Source organism: Oncorhynchus tshawytscha, linkage group LG02, assembly GCF_018296145.1.
Source record: "Oncorhynchus tshawytscha isolate Ot180627B linkage group LG02, Otsh_v2.0, whole genome shotgun sequence".
Taxonomy (NCBI): Eukaryota; Metazoa; Chordata; class Actinopteri; order Salmoniformes; family Salmonidae; genus Oncorhynchus; species Oncorhynchus tshawytscha.
In genome coordinates this window covers 52101749-52119114 of record NC_056430.1, presented here as the reverse complement: position 1 = coordinate 52119114, position 17366 = coordinate 52101749, and the positions used below count along the sequence as shown (strand labels likewise).

The 17366-nt window shown below is 40.7% G+C and overlaps 1 protein-coding gene across 3 annotated transcripts in view; it reads right to left on the bottom strand.

The window, feature by feature from the left end:
* Window positions 1–17366, bottom strand: part of LOC112267268 (TOX high mobility group box family member 2) — a 137912-nt gene that overhangs the window by 18876 nt on the left and 101670 nt on the right. For 2 of the 3 annotated variants that reach the window (XM_024445526.2, XM_024445532.2), the window contains 2 exons: window positions 6893–7132; window positions 3487–3717 (listed from right to left, as the gene is read on the bottom strand). In XM_024445526.2, the coding sequence (XP_024301294.1) occupies window positions 3487–3717; window positions 6893–7132 (471 nt within the window). The remainder of the gene's footprint in view (window positions 1–3486; window positions 3718–6892; window positions 7133–17366) is intronic. The other variant, XM_024445539.2, reaches the window with a different exon arrangement.

Genomic DNA, 17366 nt, shown 5'->3' with positions numbered 1-17366 from the left:
ACGTGTGAGGTTGTGGTGGGAGATAACTGTTTACTTACATTTAACTACATTGTGATTATGGTAAATGCGCTGTTGCTTAGTTATACTGTAGGCCTCTATGGCTCTGGCTTAAACAAACCATCTGAAGTGAAGGTTGGCCTTGCCTGTACAGTACCTTTATGTTGTGATATGTTTTGTTGGACATTTAGACTTTGTTTGACTGATATGGATATACAGTACCTTCAGAAAGTATTCATACCATTTGACTTATTCCACATTTTGTTGTGTTACAGCCTGAATTCAAAATGTATTAAATAGATTGTTTATCTCTCACCCTTCTACACACAATACACAATAAAGATTTAGCCAATTTATTCCAAATTAAATACTGAAATATCTCCTTTACATAAGTAGTCACACCCCTTTGCTATGACACTCCAAATTGAGCTCAGGTGCATCCAATTTCCTTTGATCATCCTTCAGATGTCACTAAACCTTGATTGGAGTCCACCTGTTGCCAATTCATTTTTGAAAGAAACATACCTGTCTATATAAGGCCCCACTGTTGACAGTGCATGTCAGAGCAGAAACTATACCATGAAGTCCAAGGAACTGTCCGTAGATCTCCGAGATATAATTGTGATGAGGATATAAAACTATTTGTAGAGTGTTAAAAGTTTCCAAGAGCACATCAGTGGGAAATTGAAAAATGATGTACCCAGACTCTTCCTAGAGCTGGCCGTGCAACCAAACTAAGCAACTGTGCAAGAAGGACCTTGGTCAGGGAGGTGACCAAGAACCCAATGACCACTTTGACAGAACTACAGAGTTCCTTGGCTGAGATGAGAGAACCTGCCAGAGGGACAACAGTCTCTACAGCACTTCACCAATCTGGGCTTTATGGGAGGGTGGCCAGACGGAAGCCACTCCTGAGAAAAAGGAACATGGCAGCATGCATGGAATTTGCAAAAAGGCACATGAAAGACTTAGAGCATAATGCAAAAGATTCTGTGGTCTCATGAGTCAAAAATTGGCCTTCAAACAAAGTGCTTTGTCTGGAGAAAACCAGGCACAGCTCACCACCCGTCTAACACCATCCCTAACATGAAGCATGATGGCAGCATCATGCTATGGGGATACTTTTCAGCAGCAGGGATGGGGAGACTGGTAAAGATAGAGGGGACAATGAATGGAGCAAAATACAGGAAAATCCTTGATGAGAACCTTCTTCAGAGTTCACCTTAGACTGGGCAAAAATGTACATTCCAACAGGACAATTACCCCAAGCATACAGCCAATGCGATGCTGGAATGGCTTCAGAACAAGAATGTAAAAGTCCTTGAGTGGCCCAGCCAAAGCCCAGACTTGTATACATGTATATGGAAAGACTTGGAGATCGCTATTCATCACTGCTCCCCATCTAACTTAACAGAGCTTGAGAAAATCTGCAAGGAAGAAAGGGAGAAAATCCCCAAATCCAGATGTGCAAAGCTGATACAGACACCCAACACGACTCAAAGCTGTAATCGCCGCCAAAGGTGCTTCTATGAAGTATTGACTCAGGGGTGTGAATACATACGTACATGAGATATTTCATTTTCAATACATTTGCTAAAATGTCTAGCAACATGTTTTCCCTTTGTCATTATGGGGTATTGTGTGCAGATGGATGAGATGAAACAAGACAAAATGTGGAATAAGTCAAGGGGTATGAATACTTTCTGAAGCCACTGTATGTCTGTCAATGTTTTATAGAGATACAGTGAATTTTATTACATCAGGAATGCTATTATGCTCTAATTTTGAAATGTGACTCAATTCAGGATATGTATGTCACGACTTATGTCACGACTTAACAGGAGAGCCGTTTGAACGTAAAAAATGCGAGACGTGTCCATGCACAATGATGTATACAGGTAAGATAGTCTAGCTAGCTAACATTGAACATGGTTGGTTAGCTCCCAGCACTGTGGCATTCTTGGCACTGTTTATTGTTTAACTAGCTAACGTTGGCTGGCTGGCTCATTAGCTAACGTTATGTGACGTGTGTACAACATCCGTTGAAAATGGCCGGTGTCAGTAAACGTCTGCAAAAAAGCGTAATGAAATTGTTGCCAGCAGTACTGGTTAGGCTGTTTTCAGGTTATCCAGAGGTAAACAAATCATCGGACAGAGCGTCAAGTGTGCGCTTCAAGAGCGAAACGAGATGGGTGGTGCTAAAGCTTAGGGTGAGGGTGTGAACGATGCTGAATAGGTGTAGACAAAGAAGAGCTCTTCCCTACTGTAGATAGCAAAACATTCAAAGGCGACTTTCTCAAAAGTGAGTTTACAAGTTGACTTTCAAAGCAAGTCCATGGAGAAGTCCATGGAGAAGAAGTCCATGGAGAACAAGAGCACCTCCTCCCAGCTGCCCACTGCACTGAGGCTAGGTAACACGGTCACCACCGATAAATCCGTGATAATCGAAAACTTCAACAAGCATTTCTCAACGGCTGGCCATGCCTTCCTCCTGGCTACTCCAACCTCGGCCAACAGAACACCATCCCAACCGTGAAGCCCTTGGGCGGTAGCATCGTGTTGTGGTGGTGCTTTGCTGCAGGAGGGACTGGTGCACTTCACAAAATATATGGCACCATGAGGCAGGAAAATAATGTGGATATATTGAAGCAACATTTCAAGACATCAGTTAAAGCTTGGTCACAAATGGGTCTTCCAAATGGACAATGACCACAAGCAAAGTTGTTGCAAAATAGCTTAAGGACAACAAAGTCAAGGTATTGGAGTGGCCATCACAAAGCCCTGACCTCAATCATATAGAAAAAGTATGGACAGAACTGAATAAGCGTGTGCGAGCAAGGAGGCCTACAAACCTGACTCAGTTACACCAGCTCTGTCAGGAGGAATGGGCCAAAATTCACCCAACTTATTGTGGGAAGCTTGTGGAAGGCTACCCGAAATGTTTGATCCAAGATAAACAATTTAAAGGCAATGCTACCAAATACTAATTGAGTGTATGTAAACTTCTGACCAACTGGGAATGTGATGAAAGAAATAGAAGCTGAAATAAATAATTCTCTACTATTATTCTGACATTTTAAATTCTTACAATTAAGTGGTGATCCTAACTGACCTAAGATAGGGAATTGTTACTATGATTACATGTCAGGAATTGTGAAAAACAGAGTTGAAATATATTTGGCTAAGGTGTATGTAAACTTCTGACTTCAACTGTACCATTTTGTAGCTCTGAGTTTCTACTTTTATATAATATAAAAAACACAATTTCAAATGTTGCTACATAAGACTGAATCCAGGTTGTATAATTGTTTGTGTGTTATTAGCTTAAGCAGACAGTGTTTGTCTAGTGTTGTGACATAGATGAAGATCATATCAAATGTTATGACCAATTCATGCATAAATCCCGGTAATTCCAAAGGGTTCACATACTTTTTCTTGCCACTGTATGTTGGTGTGTGTGTATACCCATGTATTTATTGGTATGTGTACCTGTTTTGCCTCCTCCCCCAGGCTATCCCACATGGAGGCCACTATCTTGGACACGTCCCCGAAGGTGGCGTTGGGGTTGGAGCCCTTAATGGCCGCCTGGGTGTCCCTGAAGAAGAGGGCGTAGGCTGACACAGGCTTGTTCGGCTCGTTGGGGTCCTTTTTCTTCTTCTTCTTCTGCGGTTTGGGCTTGGGCTTCATCATCTCCGAGGATGGCCGCTTCTCGCCCGTGATCTGGAAGACGATCAAAAAAACGACAACAGGGTTCTACTTTATTAATTTGTCCCTCATGTCTTTCTAACATTGTTCGGAGGTTGAACTTTAGTTCCTTACAATAAGACAATCGCTCACTCAAAGAGAATGTATTACACACAAGAAATGCAGTAAACTTCAACTGTTCCCTTTTGATAGGAGTAGTAGGCTATCAGACTTGGTGTGATGCCAATTGTTTCCGCCATTTTATATATACACTTCTTTACTACATGAGAAGATCAACAGCACACAGTGACTAGATGCTTTCCACTCCTCTACTTCACGTTCCAGTGCACAGGCTCCTTAGATTGGTAAAGTTTCACTGCCTCTCATAGACCAATGGACATAGTCAGTGTGCCAACTCATCCATGTCGATGCCCACCAGACAGCTAAAACAAGTTTGCATCCCCACCATCAAGAGATATGAGTTGCCAGTCAAGTGTAAGACTAGCTAGCGCCCTTGTTGCAAGTATGACTTACTAGGGTAATAGACAATAATGTTTATGAACGTTTGCAGCGAAAAACAAAATAAAACTCAGTTTGACTTTAATGAAAGTGTGCATTTTTGCGATGAGCGTTTTTCGATGACAGCTTAATTGAATCAATCCCTAGTTATTGAGACATCCATAGTCAAATCAAAATGAAAACAACAAATATTTGCAGTGCATCATTTATTTTCATTTATAATTCTCATAAACATTCAATGTAACCATTTAAACCTGTTAACATCAATCAAACAACTTTGGGGCCTCCTGAGTGGCACTGCATCGCAGTGCTTGAGATGTCACTACAGATCCGGGTTCGATCCCGTTGTGTCGCAGCCGGCCACAAATGGGACACCCATGAGAAGGCAAACAATTGGCCCAGCGTCGTCCGGGTTAGGGGAGGGTTTGGCCGGCAGGGATGTCCTTGTCCCATCACGCTCTAGCGACTCCTGTGGCAGGCTGGGCGCATGCATGCTGACACAGTCGCCAGTTGCACAGTGTTTCCTCCGACATATTGGTGCGGCTGGCTCCCGGGTTAAGTGAGCAGTGTGTCAAGAAGCAGTGCGGCTTGGCAGGGTCGTGTTTCTGAAGACACATGGCTCTCGACCTGCGACTCTCCCGAGTCCGTACGGGAGTTGCAGCGATGGGAGAAGACTGTAATTATCAATTGGATATCACGAAAAACGGCTAAAAAGTACCAAAAAAAATACAATAAAAACACAACATTGTTCAAATACATGTATTTAAAGTATGATACTATTAATACTCTCTTCTTTTGAATTGTACTCCATGAACAGAAACTGAGTCAGAATCATATGTCTGGTCTTATCTAATTTACCATTATCTATTCCGATTGAAGCTGCTTTGTCAGCAATACTTCGTTTAAATTGTCAAAGATTATTTATCAAAACAAAACAATTGCAACATTTCTTCCAGGACTAAGTAAAACTGTACATTCCTCACATAGTTTCATTAAGATAATAGATTCCAACTTTTGTGCAATGGAGCAAAAACTATTCCAAATCACATCTGTTTGTACTAGCTTTGATGTGGATGTTGAATGAATTGGAGGGAGGCAAATGGAATTACATTCTGATAGGGGAGAGATAGTAATAGTTTTTTATTCATACATGGACAGTCATGCACAGCGGGGACTTGTATGGTGGAGAAAGTATTGTTTTTCAGAACATTTGCTACTTTAACCGTGCGCTTACAGATGCTGATAAATGTGCAACAAGACGATAGAAACCCCCGGATTCAATTATACATATTCATGTTCCTCTTTACCAATCCCCCAGGTAAAGGAAAAACAAATCCAGTGAGAGCCCTGATTGGTGAGTCATTTCTATATGCTTTGTTGTATGGATTTACATAAATTAAACAAATGCCACTTTAATGAGTATGTATTCCTGTTTCCTTGTTTCAAATGAAAGAGTTGTGCTTTTCCAATAGAGGAATTGAGGCACACGTATTCTCCCTCAAGCTTTCCTGTCCTTTTCAACACGTTTACCCCACAACGGAGAAACACATCTATTGATAGGTGTGTAGAGCCCTGGAAGACAGTGATATACAGTATAGAAGACGGCTGCTTCTAGTGATTTTGTTTGGTCATCACTATGTTGTCTCAAGTTCTGCATACGACATCTTATAGAGACGGCTTATATATACGAAGACATCCAAATGCATTACTGTCGCCATTGCTGCAATATAATGAACTGAACACAGCTTCTGTAAATTAGGGCCGATCGAATAACAATAATACAAGATATGGAAACATTCATAAAGAATCAACAAGGGAATCTGACATTTGTTTCACAATTGTTTGAGGGGAAAACAACATAACTGTAAATGGTGTGAGAAGTTCTTTCCTTTCTTGACGTGACAATTAACAATATGCAAATTAAATTAATGAGATGACATGGTGATAATGGATTCTTAGCAAATCCCACATTACATGAACATTTCAAATGAAATAATTTAGACAGCAAACAAAGGGAAAATAAAAAGGTGCATTGCTTTAAAGCTGCAATATGTAACTTTTGGGGGGACGTGACCAAATTCACATAGAAATGTGAGTTTTGGATCCGCCATTCTCAAGTCTAAGAAGAAGTAGATCTGTTCAATGTGCTATATTTCTATGCTTCCCATGGTTAAGTTTAGTTTTTATGTCATTTAAGTTTTATTTTTTTGGTACACTTGCTTCAAACAACTGAAAATACAATAATATATGCTTCTTTTTTCACATAAACATAAATTAGGCTAACTATTATAATTTTAGCAACCAGGAAATGGCAGAGCAATTTCTGCAGAATGCATCTTTAAATTTGAACCAGGATTCGAAGCCAATCTAAAAAATACAAGATGGTCTATTATTGGCAATTCCTAAGAAGGCAAACAAACAAATGAAACAAAGCAATCACCAATACCTATGAGATTGGAAATGTGTATGCTTGCATCGAGACACCACTGTGCTTAAAACCTCACAGAGTAGCTTGTTGCATAATTGCCATACATTCACTGTCATACTGCCATACATACTGTAAACACATTACACAACGTAAGTCACGTTGATAAAATGTTCATTCCATCTGGCAACACCCAACAGGACCAACCCAAACACCCTAACTTTCCCTAAGTTCAGCGAAATCAAAGAAGCATTGCCACATCAGTACCTTATGGTGGGAATCAATCTCCTCTTCCTGTGTAGAGCTCGAGGGAGAGGGTGTGGCTGATTTACTTCCGGGAGGTGAGGGAGAACCATGGGTAAGTGCACTCCGGCCAACCTGAGAGTTCAGTTGGGACATTGCGCTCATGGGGTGGTGGGACAGTATCCTAGGTGACCTGTTTATCAGATGGGGGTTGTGAAGGCTGAGGTCATAATGTGAGCCGTCGTGGCGAGTCATCTCCTGGATCTGGGTGAGAGAAGAAGACCAGCTTTACTACTTAACTTTACCAATTGTACATTCCCAATTTGCCCAAAAACTTGACGTCTTCGTTAATGAAGGCAAACGGTTGGTAGGATGTCAAAAAAAGGAAGTGTGCCCTTCCGGGTTCACTGGTCCCACTGTTCTACTTAGGACTGGTCGGAAGCAAACTTATCTTCATTCTCCTCGGTCACGACTGAAATACACACCATGCGTTCGTCCAATAACTTGGCACTATTCGGGCCATTTTTATCTGATTGAGCTTTGAGGCACAATTTGATGTGTTGAATTTCAATTGCAGTCCTCCAGTGCAAATGACCTTGAACAACATATAATTCATCACACCAACATTATTCAAAGACTGTATCTGTCCCTTTATCTTACTTGTGAATTCATGAAACTGTTTTTCTTTTATGGAGATCTGCACTGCCACCCGTGGACTTGTGTCAACACCCTCTGATGTCCCTGCCTGGAATTTACCATCCAAACCAATAGAATCCAAACCAACTGAACCACTTGACTTTCAAAGCGAGGTGGGAGATGTCTTGCGCTGTAGAGCATCATTAGGGCAACATTTACTAGATTGTTCACTAAGTACCAGGATGGTTCAGACTGAAAGCTATGTTTATGGAATAATAGCCTATAGACTAAAATGACTGTGGTTGGTCATTCAACGAGAAAAAAAGCTGTGGGCCAAGTTCATTGTTGGAAGTTAATGCATTAAAGGAGGATACACGCTTTCAACTGATTAAAGAGACAGTCCTCATAACCCCTTCTTAAAGTAACACTCTTAGTAGTCTAACAGATCTTCTAAAATAACAACATCAAAAGCATTAAAAAAAAACTCTATCAGGACATAGACGAGCCAAAGCAGGCCTTAATGCAAGCATAACTGAGGAATGTTTGGTAATTTACAGATCAGAAAGTGATGAACTAGCATTTATTAGCGCTGTTAAACATTCATGAGTTAAATAATACATTACACATTAGCGCTGTGCTAAAAAGATCAAATTACTGGAGCCCTAGCATTATGAGATCTTGACAAACACAAGTAGAGCCTCTGAGATGAAGGCTCTGCAGCTCTGTAATCATAATTGGCCCCAGTAGGTTGCCAAGAATAAAATGTACTGGTAATGTAATGTTGTAGAGAACTCTGGGCTGCTTTGAAAAACCGAAGAATATTTACAGGACATTAGATTTTTTTTTTTTGACTCGGCAGCTGCTAACAAAAGGCTGCCTGAACAAAGACATCCCCTTTGCATTTAAAATAACCATGCTCTAACCTCCCCCACCCAAAACAGAACCTCCCAACCTCAAATCATAATTTAAAACACCATCACTCCACTTCTCAAACATGGTGAAATAGCTTTAGCCAAAAAAAAAAAAATCCATTATTTTTCCATTTTCGGCAGAGCTGCTCTTTAAGGGTCTTCACAAATCAAGAAGCATTGAAAAACCAATTAATCAAACACGAATGGCCTATCATGGCTACAGCAGACCTATTTCCATAGCAACAGCCTCTGGGTGAAATCGTCACCCTTTTAATCTGAGCAAACTATGTTTCATATAAACATAAAAAAGGGACAAGCAAAGCAGAAGAGTAGCAGTGTGGCAAGGTAGAGGGGTTCTCAGTAGTTCCAATTGGGATATATCTGTTTTTATAGAACAGTGGAGGAGTTATTGGGACAAAAGGAATTACCCATCTAATCCATATTGTTAAAGGAGGAAGGGGGAGAGGGTCTATAGCGGACTCCTATCAATCATGTTCGTTTCTCTTTCAACCGAAACGTGAATAATTCATCATATTTGTTTAGAATCAAGTATAGATACATTCTGCCACTATTCATATACTAAATAATGCTTCATAGCATTAGCTTCAATTGTTGTTCCTTTTTCATTAAAGCTAAGTGCTCAAATGTCAAATATGGGGCACAATATCCAGATAGCAATATTAAAATACATATATGATACAATCTTATAAACTAATCCCCTGTTTTGACTAGTTGATCAATCAAATGGAAAGCAAGACATGTCAGGAGGTTTTTACTGTGAATATATTCTACATATCTACAGTGCCTTGCAAAAGTATTCACCCCCCTTGGAGTTTTTCCTATTTTGATGCATTTACAACCTGTAATTTAAATGGATTTTTATTTGGATTTCATGTACTGGACATACACAAAATAGTCAATTTTTTTTTGTTAAGCGTAAAAGTAGTACGTGTATATGTATTCAGCCCTTTTACTATGAAGCCCCTAAATAAGATCTGGTGCAACCCATTACTTTCAAATGTCACGTAATTAGTTAAATAAAGTCCACCGGTGGGGCATTCTAAGTGTCACATGATCTGTCACATGATCTCAGCATATATACACCTATTCTGAAAGGCCCCAGAGTCTGCAACACCACTAAGCAAGGCGTACCACCAAGCAAGCGGCACTATGAAGACCAAGGAGCTCTCCAAACAGGTCAGGGACAAAGTTGTGGAGAAGTACAGATCAGAGTTGGGTTATAAAAACATATCTGAAACTTTGAACATCCCCCAGAGCAAGATTAAATCCATTATTTAAAAATGGAAAGAATATGACACCACAACAAACATGCCAAGAGAGGGCAACCCACCAAAGCTCACGGACCAGACAAGGAGGGCATTAATCAGAGAGGCAACAAAGAGACCAAAGATAACCCTGAAGGAGCTGCAAAGCTCCACAGCGGAGATTGGAGTATCTGTCCATAGGACCACTTTAAGCCGCTTTACGGAAGTGTGGCCAGAAAAAAATAAGCAAACATGTTTGGTGTTCACCAAAAGGCATGTGGGAGACTCCCCAAACATATGGAAGAAGGTATTCTGGTCAGATGATGCTAAAATTGAGCTTATTGGCCATCAAGGAAAATGCTATGTCTGGCGCAAACCCAACACCTCTCATCACCCCGAGGGTACCTTCCCCACAGTGCAGCATGGTGGTGGCAACACCATGCTGTGGGCATGTTTTTCATCGGCACGGACTGGGAAACTGGTCAGAATTGAAGGAATGATGGATGGCTCTAAATACAAGGAAATTCTTGAGGGAAACCTGTTTCAGTCTTCCAGAGATTTGAGACTGGGACGGAAGTTCACCCTCCAGCAGGACAATGACCCTAAGCATACTGCTAAAGCAACACTCGAGTGGTTTAAGTGGAAACATTTAAATGTCTTGGAATAGCCTAGTCAAAGCCCAGGCCTCAATCCAATTGAGAATCTGTGGTATGACTTAAAGATTGCTGTACACCAGCAGAACCCATCCAAATTGAAGGAGCTGGAGCAGTTTTGCCTTGAAGAAAATCCTAGTGGTTAGATGTGCCAAGCTTATAGAGACATACTCCAAGAGACTTGCAGCTGTAATTGCTGCAAAAGGTGGTTCTACAAAGTATTGACTTTATGCACGCTCAAGTTTTCAGTTTTTTGTCTTATTTCTTGTTTGTTTCACAAGAAAAAATATTTTGCATTTTGAAAGTGGTAGGCATGTTGTGTAAATCAAATGATACAAACGCCCCAAAAATCTATTTTAATTCCAGGATGTAAGGCAAACAAAATAGGAAAAATGCCAAGGGGGTGAATACTTTCGCAAGCCACCGTAGACTTAAAATTGCTCATTACCAAAACGTAATCTCTTCTCTTCATATATTGCAAATAAATAGTTTTCACCTTGTGGAAATTAGTTAAATGAATGTACAAAGGTTAATTGACTAGACCTTGCACTGCGTTCGGATAAAATGTGAGCAAATATACTCCATCTATTCAACAGTGCAATCTCAAAAACCACACTAACAGAAGAAAATATAAATTATGGGAGCAAAGTTACACTGGCAAGTAAACAGCAGAAGCATTGTGCCCATTGAAGCTGATAGATTTAATTTATTTGTAGGATACTCATTCAAGGTTTTTTCTTTCTTTCTTTCTTTCTTTTTTACTATTTTCTACATTGTAGAATAATAGTGAATACATCAAACCTATGAAATAAGACATATGGAATCATGTAGTAAGCAAAGAAAAAGTGTTAAACAAATTAAATATATTTTAGATTTTAGTAGCCACCCTTTCCCTTGATGACAGCTTTGCACACTCTGGCATTCTCTCATCCAGCTTCACGAGGAATCCTTTCCCAACAGTTTGATGGAGTTCCCACATATGCTGAGCACTTGTTGGCTGCTTTTCCTTCACTCATCCCAAACCATCTCAATTGGGTTGAGGTCAGGTGATTGTGGAGGGCAGGTCCTCTGATGCAGCACTACATCACTCTCCTTCTTGGTCAAATAGCCCTTACACACATGTTAATTGAAAAGCATTCCATGTGACTACCTCGTGAAGCTGGTTGAGAGAATGCCAAGAGTGTGCAAAGTTGTTGTCAAGGCAAAGGGTGTCTACTTTGAAGAATCTCAAATGTAAAATATATTTTGATTTGATTAACACTTTTTTTGGTTTCTAGATGATTCCATATGTGTTATTTCATCATTTTGATGTCTTCACTATTATTCTACAATGAAAAATATAAAAAAATAACTAAAAACCCTTGAATGAGTAGGTGTGTCCAAACTTTTGACTGGCACTGTAGTTTAATTTACACATTATAAATTCATTAAGGTCGAGTACATGATGCCTCTAGTAACTAGTTTTAACTCTACAACAAAACTGCATATTGCAAGCAAATAATACATGAATACAAAACACTCAAACTGTTCATGTAGAAACCCTATTCTTGCAAATCATCACGATTCCAAGTCACATAATCACACTTCCAACAGTTGTCGAACCAAATCGTTATCCTAAAGGGCCTTTTATTATGTTTTGGAGTGCTTTCTGTTCACCCTTTCACCTCGAGAGAGAATCAGAGAGAGTGAGAAGGTATCACGTTGCACCATCAGTCACCCTAAGCTAAATAAAGCAGGTGGGTGACGGCTGTACAAACATTATGAAAGAATCTCACAAAGGTTGCTGGTTGCCATAGGTACAGTATGCTAATTCATAAACGGTGTCATCTCTGGACGTGGGGGGAAGTGCTGTCTGGGTAACAGGCTTTATTTGGCCATTACTGTCTGGCTCGATCCCTCCCAGAACAGGCAGACAGACAACATGTTCTTTATTCTAATAGAGCAATGATGATGCAACTGGCGATTATGTAATAAATTAAATTGCAATTCGGCTGCTTCTCCATTGTCGAAGGGTTGACTTTTCTGAGAATATCACTTTATTGTTTGACGCTTCTGGGTTTAGAAGTCACACATTAACATGTAGCGGACAAGAGTTGGTTATGGTCACGTGAGGCGGTAGCTCCACCTACGATCTTCAAAACCAGTTTCTGCTCCTGGACCAAGTGGGAATTTCCTCTTGGTGTAATGGTCTAAGACGCTGGTCGCCCCCCATTGTGGGAGATCCGGGTTCATATCCTGTGTGTTACTTTTTCACCCTACACGGTGCGGTCTCTCATGGGGGAGGAGGTCAAAGGAGGGTGAATGTAGCGGACATGAACGAGTCATTGTGACGAGGTAGCTCCGCCTGCGAACTTCAAAACCAGAATCTGCCCTCGGACCAAGAAGAAATCTCCTCTTGGTCTGATGGTCTAAGACATCGGTTGCTTCCAGAGGGAGAACTTGGGTTCATGCCTGGCGTGACACACACACAATTGGCTTGGTGACAGTTTGATATTGCAATTTCAAAGTCCAGATTGACCGCCCAGCCGACCCTAACCGTGATGCAAAGGCAGGATGAAACTTTGGGGCAAATCTGTTCCCCTCTCTCCACTGTAGTTGTGTTTGTATTCACATCTTGTACATCATAGTCAAATGGGAGTCAAATAACAAAGGTCTTCCAATTATGCGCAACACATTGTGTGCAAGCTGGTATATCAGAAAGCTATTGTTCTTCTGATCGTCTGACCTTACCTTTGAAATGGTTTCATCGCAGCTCGGATTGCCTGCACCATTTGATTTAGCTAAGGGATTAAACCAGCAACTGCAATGCCACAGTGAAGTGGACTAGAAAAGCTAGAGTTTCACAGAGAAAGAGAGCTAGACAGTATGGAGTAGACACCTCTAACATTTGTCGTAAACATGATTTCATATCGTTCAACTCAACTTCATATCACTTCTTATCTGTAGTTTTATTTAGGACCCAATGACTAGAGAGCTAGAGCTACACAAAGACAGAGAGCTACAGATGAGGTTGGAAGTTATATACACGTTTTTCAATCACTTCACAAATTTCTTGTTAACAAACTATAGTTTTGTTAAGTCAGATAGACAAGTCATTTTTCCAACAATTGTTTACAGACAGATTATTTAATTTATAATTCACTGTATCACAATTCCAGTGGGTCAGAAGTTTACATACACTAAGTTTACTGAGCTTTTAAACAGCTTGGAAAATTCCAGAAAATGATATCATGGCTTTAGAAGCTTCTGATAGGCTAATTGACATCCTTTGAGTCAATTGAAGGTGTAACTGTGGATGTATTTCAATGCCTACGTTCAAACTCAGTGCCTCTTTGCTTGACATCATGGGAAAATCAAAATAAATCAGCCAAGACCTCCACAAGTCTGGTTCATCCTTGGGAGCAATTTCCAAACACCTGAAGGTATCTGTACAAACAATAGTACGCAAGTACAAACACCATGGGCCCACGCAGCCATCGTACCACTCAGGAAGGAGACCCGTTCTGAACGTACTTTGGTGAGAAAAGTGCAAATCAATCCCAGAACTACGGCAAAGGACCTTGTGAAAATGCTGAAGGAAACAGGTACAAAAGTATTTATATCCACAGTAAAACAAGTCTTATATCGACATAACCTGAAAGGCCGCTCAGCAAGGAAGAAGCCACTGCTCTAAAACCGCAATAAAAAAAGCCAGACTACGGTTTGCAACTGCACAGAGATAGTACTTTTTGGAGAAATGTCCTCTAGTCTGATGAAACAAAAATAGAACTGTTTGGCCATAATGACCATCATTATGTCTGGAGGAAAAAGGGGGAGGCTTGCAAGCCGAAGAACATCATCCCAACCGTGAAGCATGGGGGTGGCAGCATCATGTTGTGGGGGTGCTTTGCTGCAGGAGGGACTGGTGCACTTCACAAAATAAATGGCATCATGAGGCAGGAAAATAATGTGGATATATTGAAGCAACATCTCAAGACATCAGTCAGGAAGTTAAAGCTTGGTCGCAAATGGGTCTTCCAAATGGACAATGACCACAAGCATACCTCCAAAGTTGTGGCAAAACGGCTTAAGGACAACAAAGTCAAGGTATTTGAGTGGCCATCACAAAGCCCTGACCTCAATCATATAGAAATCTTGTGGGCAGAAATGAAAAAGCGTGTGCGAGCAAGGAGGACTACAAACCTGACTCAATTACACCAGCTCTGTCAGGAGGAATGGGCCAAAATTCACCCAACTTATTGTGGTAAGCTTGTGGAAGGCTACCCAAAATGTTTGACCCAATTGAAAGGCAATGCTACCAAATACTAATTGACTGTATGTAAACTTTTGACCCACTTGGAATGTGATGAAAGAAATAAAAGCTGAAATAAATAATTCTCTCTACTATTATTCTGACATTTCAAATTCTTAAAATAAAGTGGTGATCCTAATTGACCTAAAACAGGGAATTTTTACTAGGATTAAATGTCAGGAATTGTGAAAAACTGAGTTTAAATGTATTTGGCTTAGGTGTATGTAAACTTCCGACTTCAACTGTACACACTATTGAGCGAATACTTCTACTTTTGTACTTTCATATTATGATTTCATATCATGATTTCATATCATTATAATGTTACCACTTCATATCAACTGCTTTATTTAGGTCCCAATGCATTACAAGGTTTCATGGCTCTAGCTCCGTAATAGAGCAACATTGACCCAACCACCATTATGCATGGGCTTTTTGCTCGCTGTAGTATTGCATTGGAATTGTAGTATGCATCACCATACATAGCATTGTCATGTAGATTGACAAAGAGCGAGAACCAAGTGGAAGATGGTTTCAATGGCTCACTTTGGCTGATGAGAGTATTTTCATATAATGTACTTACACACTGTAACAGCGTTTGTTTGCCGTACTTTTGAGCTAAAGCCTTTGTGATAGAATACAAACAATGATTTTGGATCAAAATGGCCCAAGATCGACATTATTGCTGTAACAAGGGGATAGATAAAACAAGGGCAAAATCTGACAAATATTGGGACGTAATTGCATATTATAATATCCTTTAGAAATATTTATCAATCAGCCTTAAAAAGGGATGGAATTAATAAAATACATATTCTATTATAATTAGAATAATCTACTTTGAGGTTTTGTGTCTACCTCCATTTTCTCTGAGGACCAAGCAATCAAGAATCTAGATGCAAGGTATTATTCAAAATGGGTGTCCAGAAGTTTTCAGGTCAATACATCAACAAAACAATGTTTGCTTTGTGAAACAAAAACAAGTCTTCACACATTCAAATCACACAAGCTTCACCGCCGCACACTTCCCACTCAGCTTTTGATTGAATAGTGCCCGTACTTGCCTGCTTAGCGCTCCTATCCCTGGCAGTGTTGGGAGAAACCCAGGTTTACTAAGCCTTCCTCCTTCAACCCCCCAATTCACACCTTCCCTGATTGGAGCCATCTTGTTTGAGAGTGATGGCTCACTCACACAGGTTCACAGTTGCTATTGTAAAATCATTTGAGCGTTTAATTGAAACAAATTACTATAATAATATAACATTATCCTTGCAGGTGCCCAGCCGTGACAGCTTTAATTAGGGCTGTGTTCGAGACTGATCCTTCAAAAGCAACGGTAAACATGCCTTACGTAATAGGGGAGCCAATCAGCCAGCGAGCTACCGGGCCCTCATACTGCCTACTGCTCGGTCCTCATACTGCCTACTGCCCGGCCCTCATACTGCCTACTGCCCGGCCCTTATACTGCCTACTGCCCGGCCCTTATACTGCCTACTGCTCGGTCCTCATACTGCCTACTGCCCGGCCCTCATACTGCCTACTGCCCGGCCCTTATACTGCCTACTGCCCGGCCCTTATACTGCCTACTGCCCGGCCCTCATACTGCCTACTGCCCGGCCCTTATACTGCCTACTGCCCGGCCCTTATACTGCCTACTGCCCGGCCCTCATGTTCCCTTGGGAGACCCAGGTTCTAATCCCGATAGTTTCAAAAGCACACATGTGAGACTTATATCATGTTAAATGTTGGGAAACCAACGTGTCTGAGTCATGTGAAAAGTCCATGTAAAACTTCACGTGCCTGAAAACCACGTGTCTGTTTATCCCACGTCACACTTATCACGCGATTTATTCATGTGATTTTTTTTATTTGAAATGTCACACGTGTCCGAAAACCACGTGACTGACTCGTGCAAATTTCACATGTAAACATTTACAATAACCTGTGTACGAATACCACGTGTTCTTTTCACGTGGGTTTTTTTCATTTGGTCTTTCAAGGGAGGGATGCAAAGTAATAAGGTAGGCAGAAGATGCCTTGGATGCTGCTCGCAAAGGAAAAGACAGGATTGGCTTGTGATAATGAAAGTAATGAAATTATTCCAGGTATTGGATACAGGGTATCCTGTATATTTAGGACATGAAGCGGATAATTCCCAAGGTGGGTTATCATCATTCTACACAGCGAGGAAAATTCTGTTTATTTCTATGGTAGTTCTTTGTCAATGAATTCATAATTGGCTGTACATTTGGATATAATTCACCCCATTACATGGCCTAGGTCATTTGCACTTGCTAAGCAACAACTGAACAAGCAACTTCCGATCACTCCAACTTGATCCTAAATCAAAGATGACAAGAACAAAAAACATATACAAATCTCTTGAACATACTGTACTTCCTTTACTTCCTTTGGCTGAGAAACGGCAAACGCTCCTCAAATGAGCCGTATCAAAAAGTAATTACACATAGCTACGCACGCAAAGTTCAGTTCCAATGTGTCCAAACATTCCATGTGTCCCTTTATTTCATTCTGTCAACGTACACGCCAGAGTGGCAAGGTTCTCGAGAGACTTTAAAGACCACGTGGATGTTTTTTCTTTCAGGAGCTGTACAGTGTACACTAACCTGGCACTCAATATGGAGGCATGGAATTAGCCTTGAGTTGAGCAAGTATGTTTCTCTCATCAGCACAGATTTAAACACACCTGATCCATACTATAGTAGGACTGTAAGCCACTAA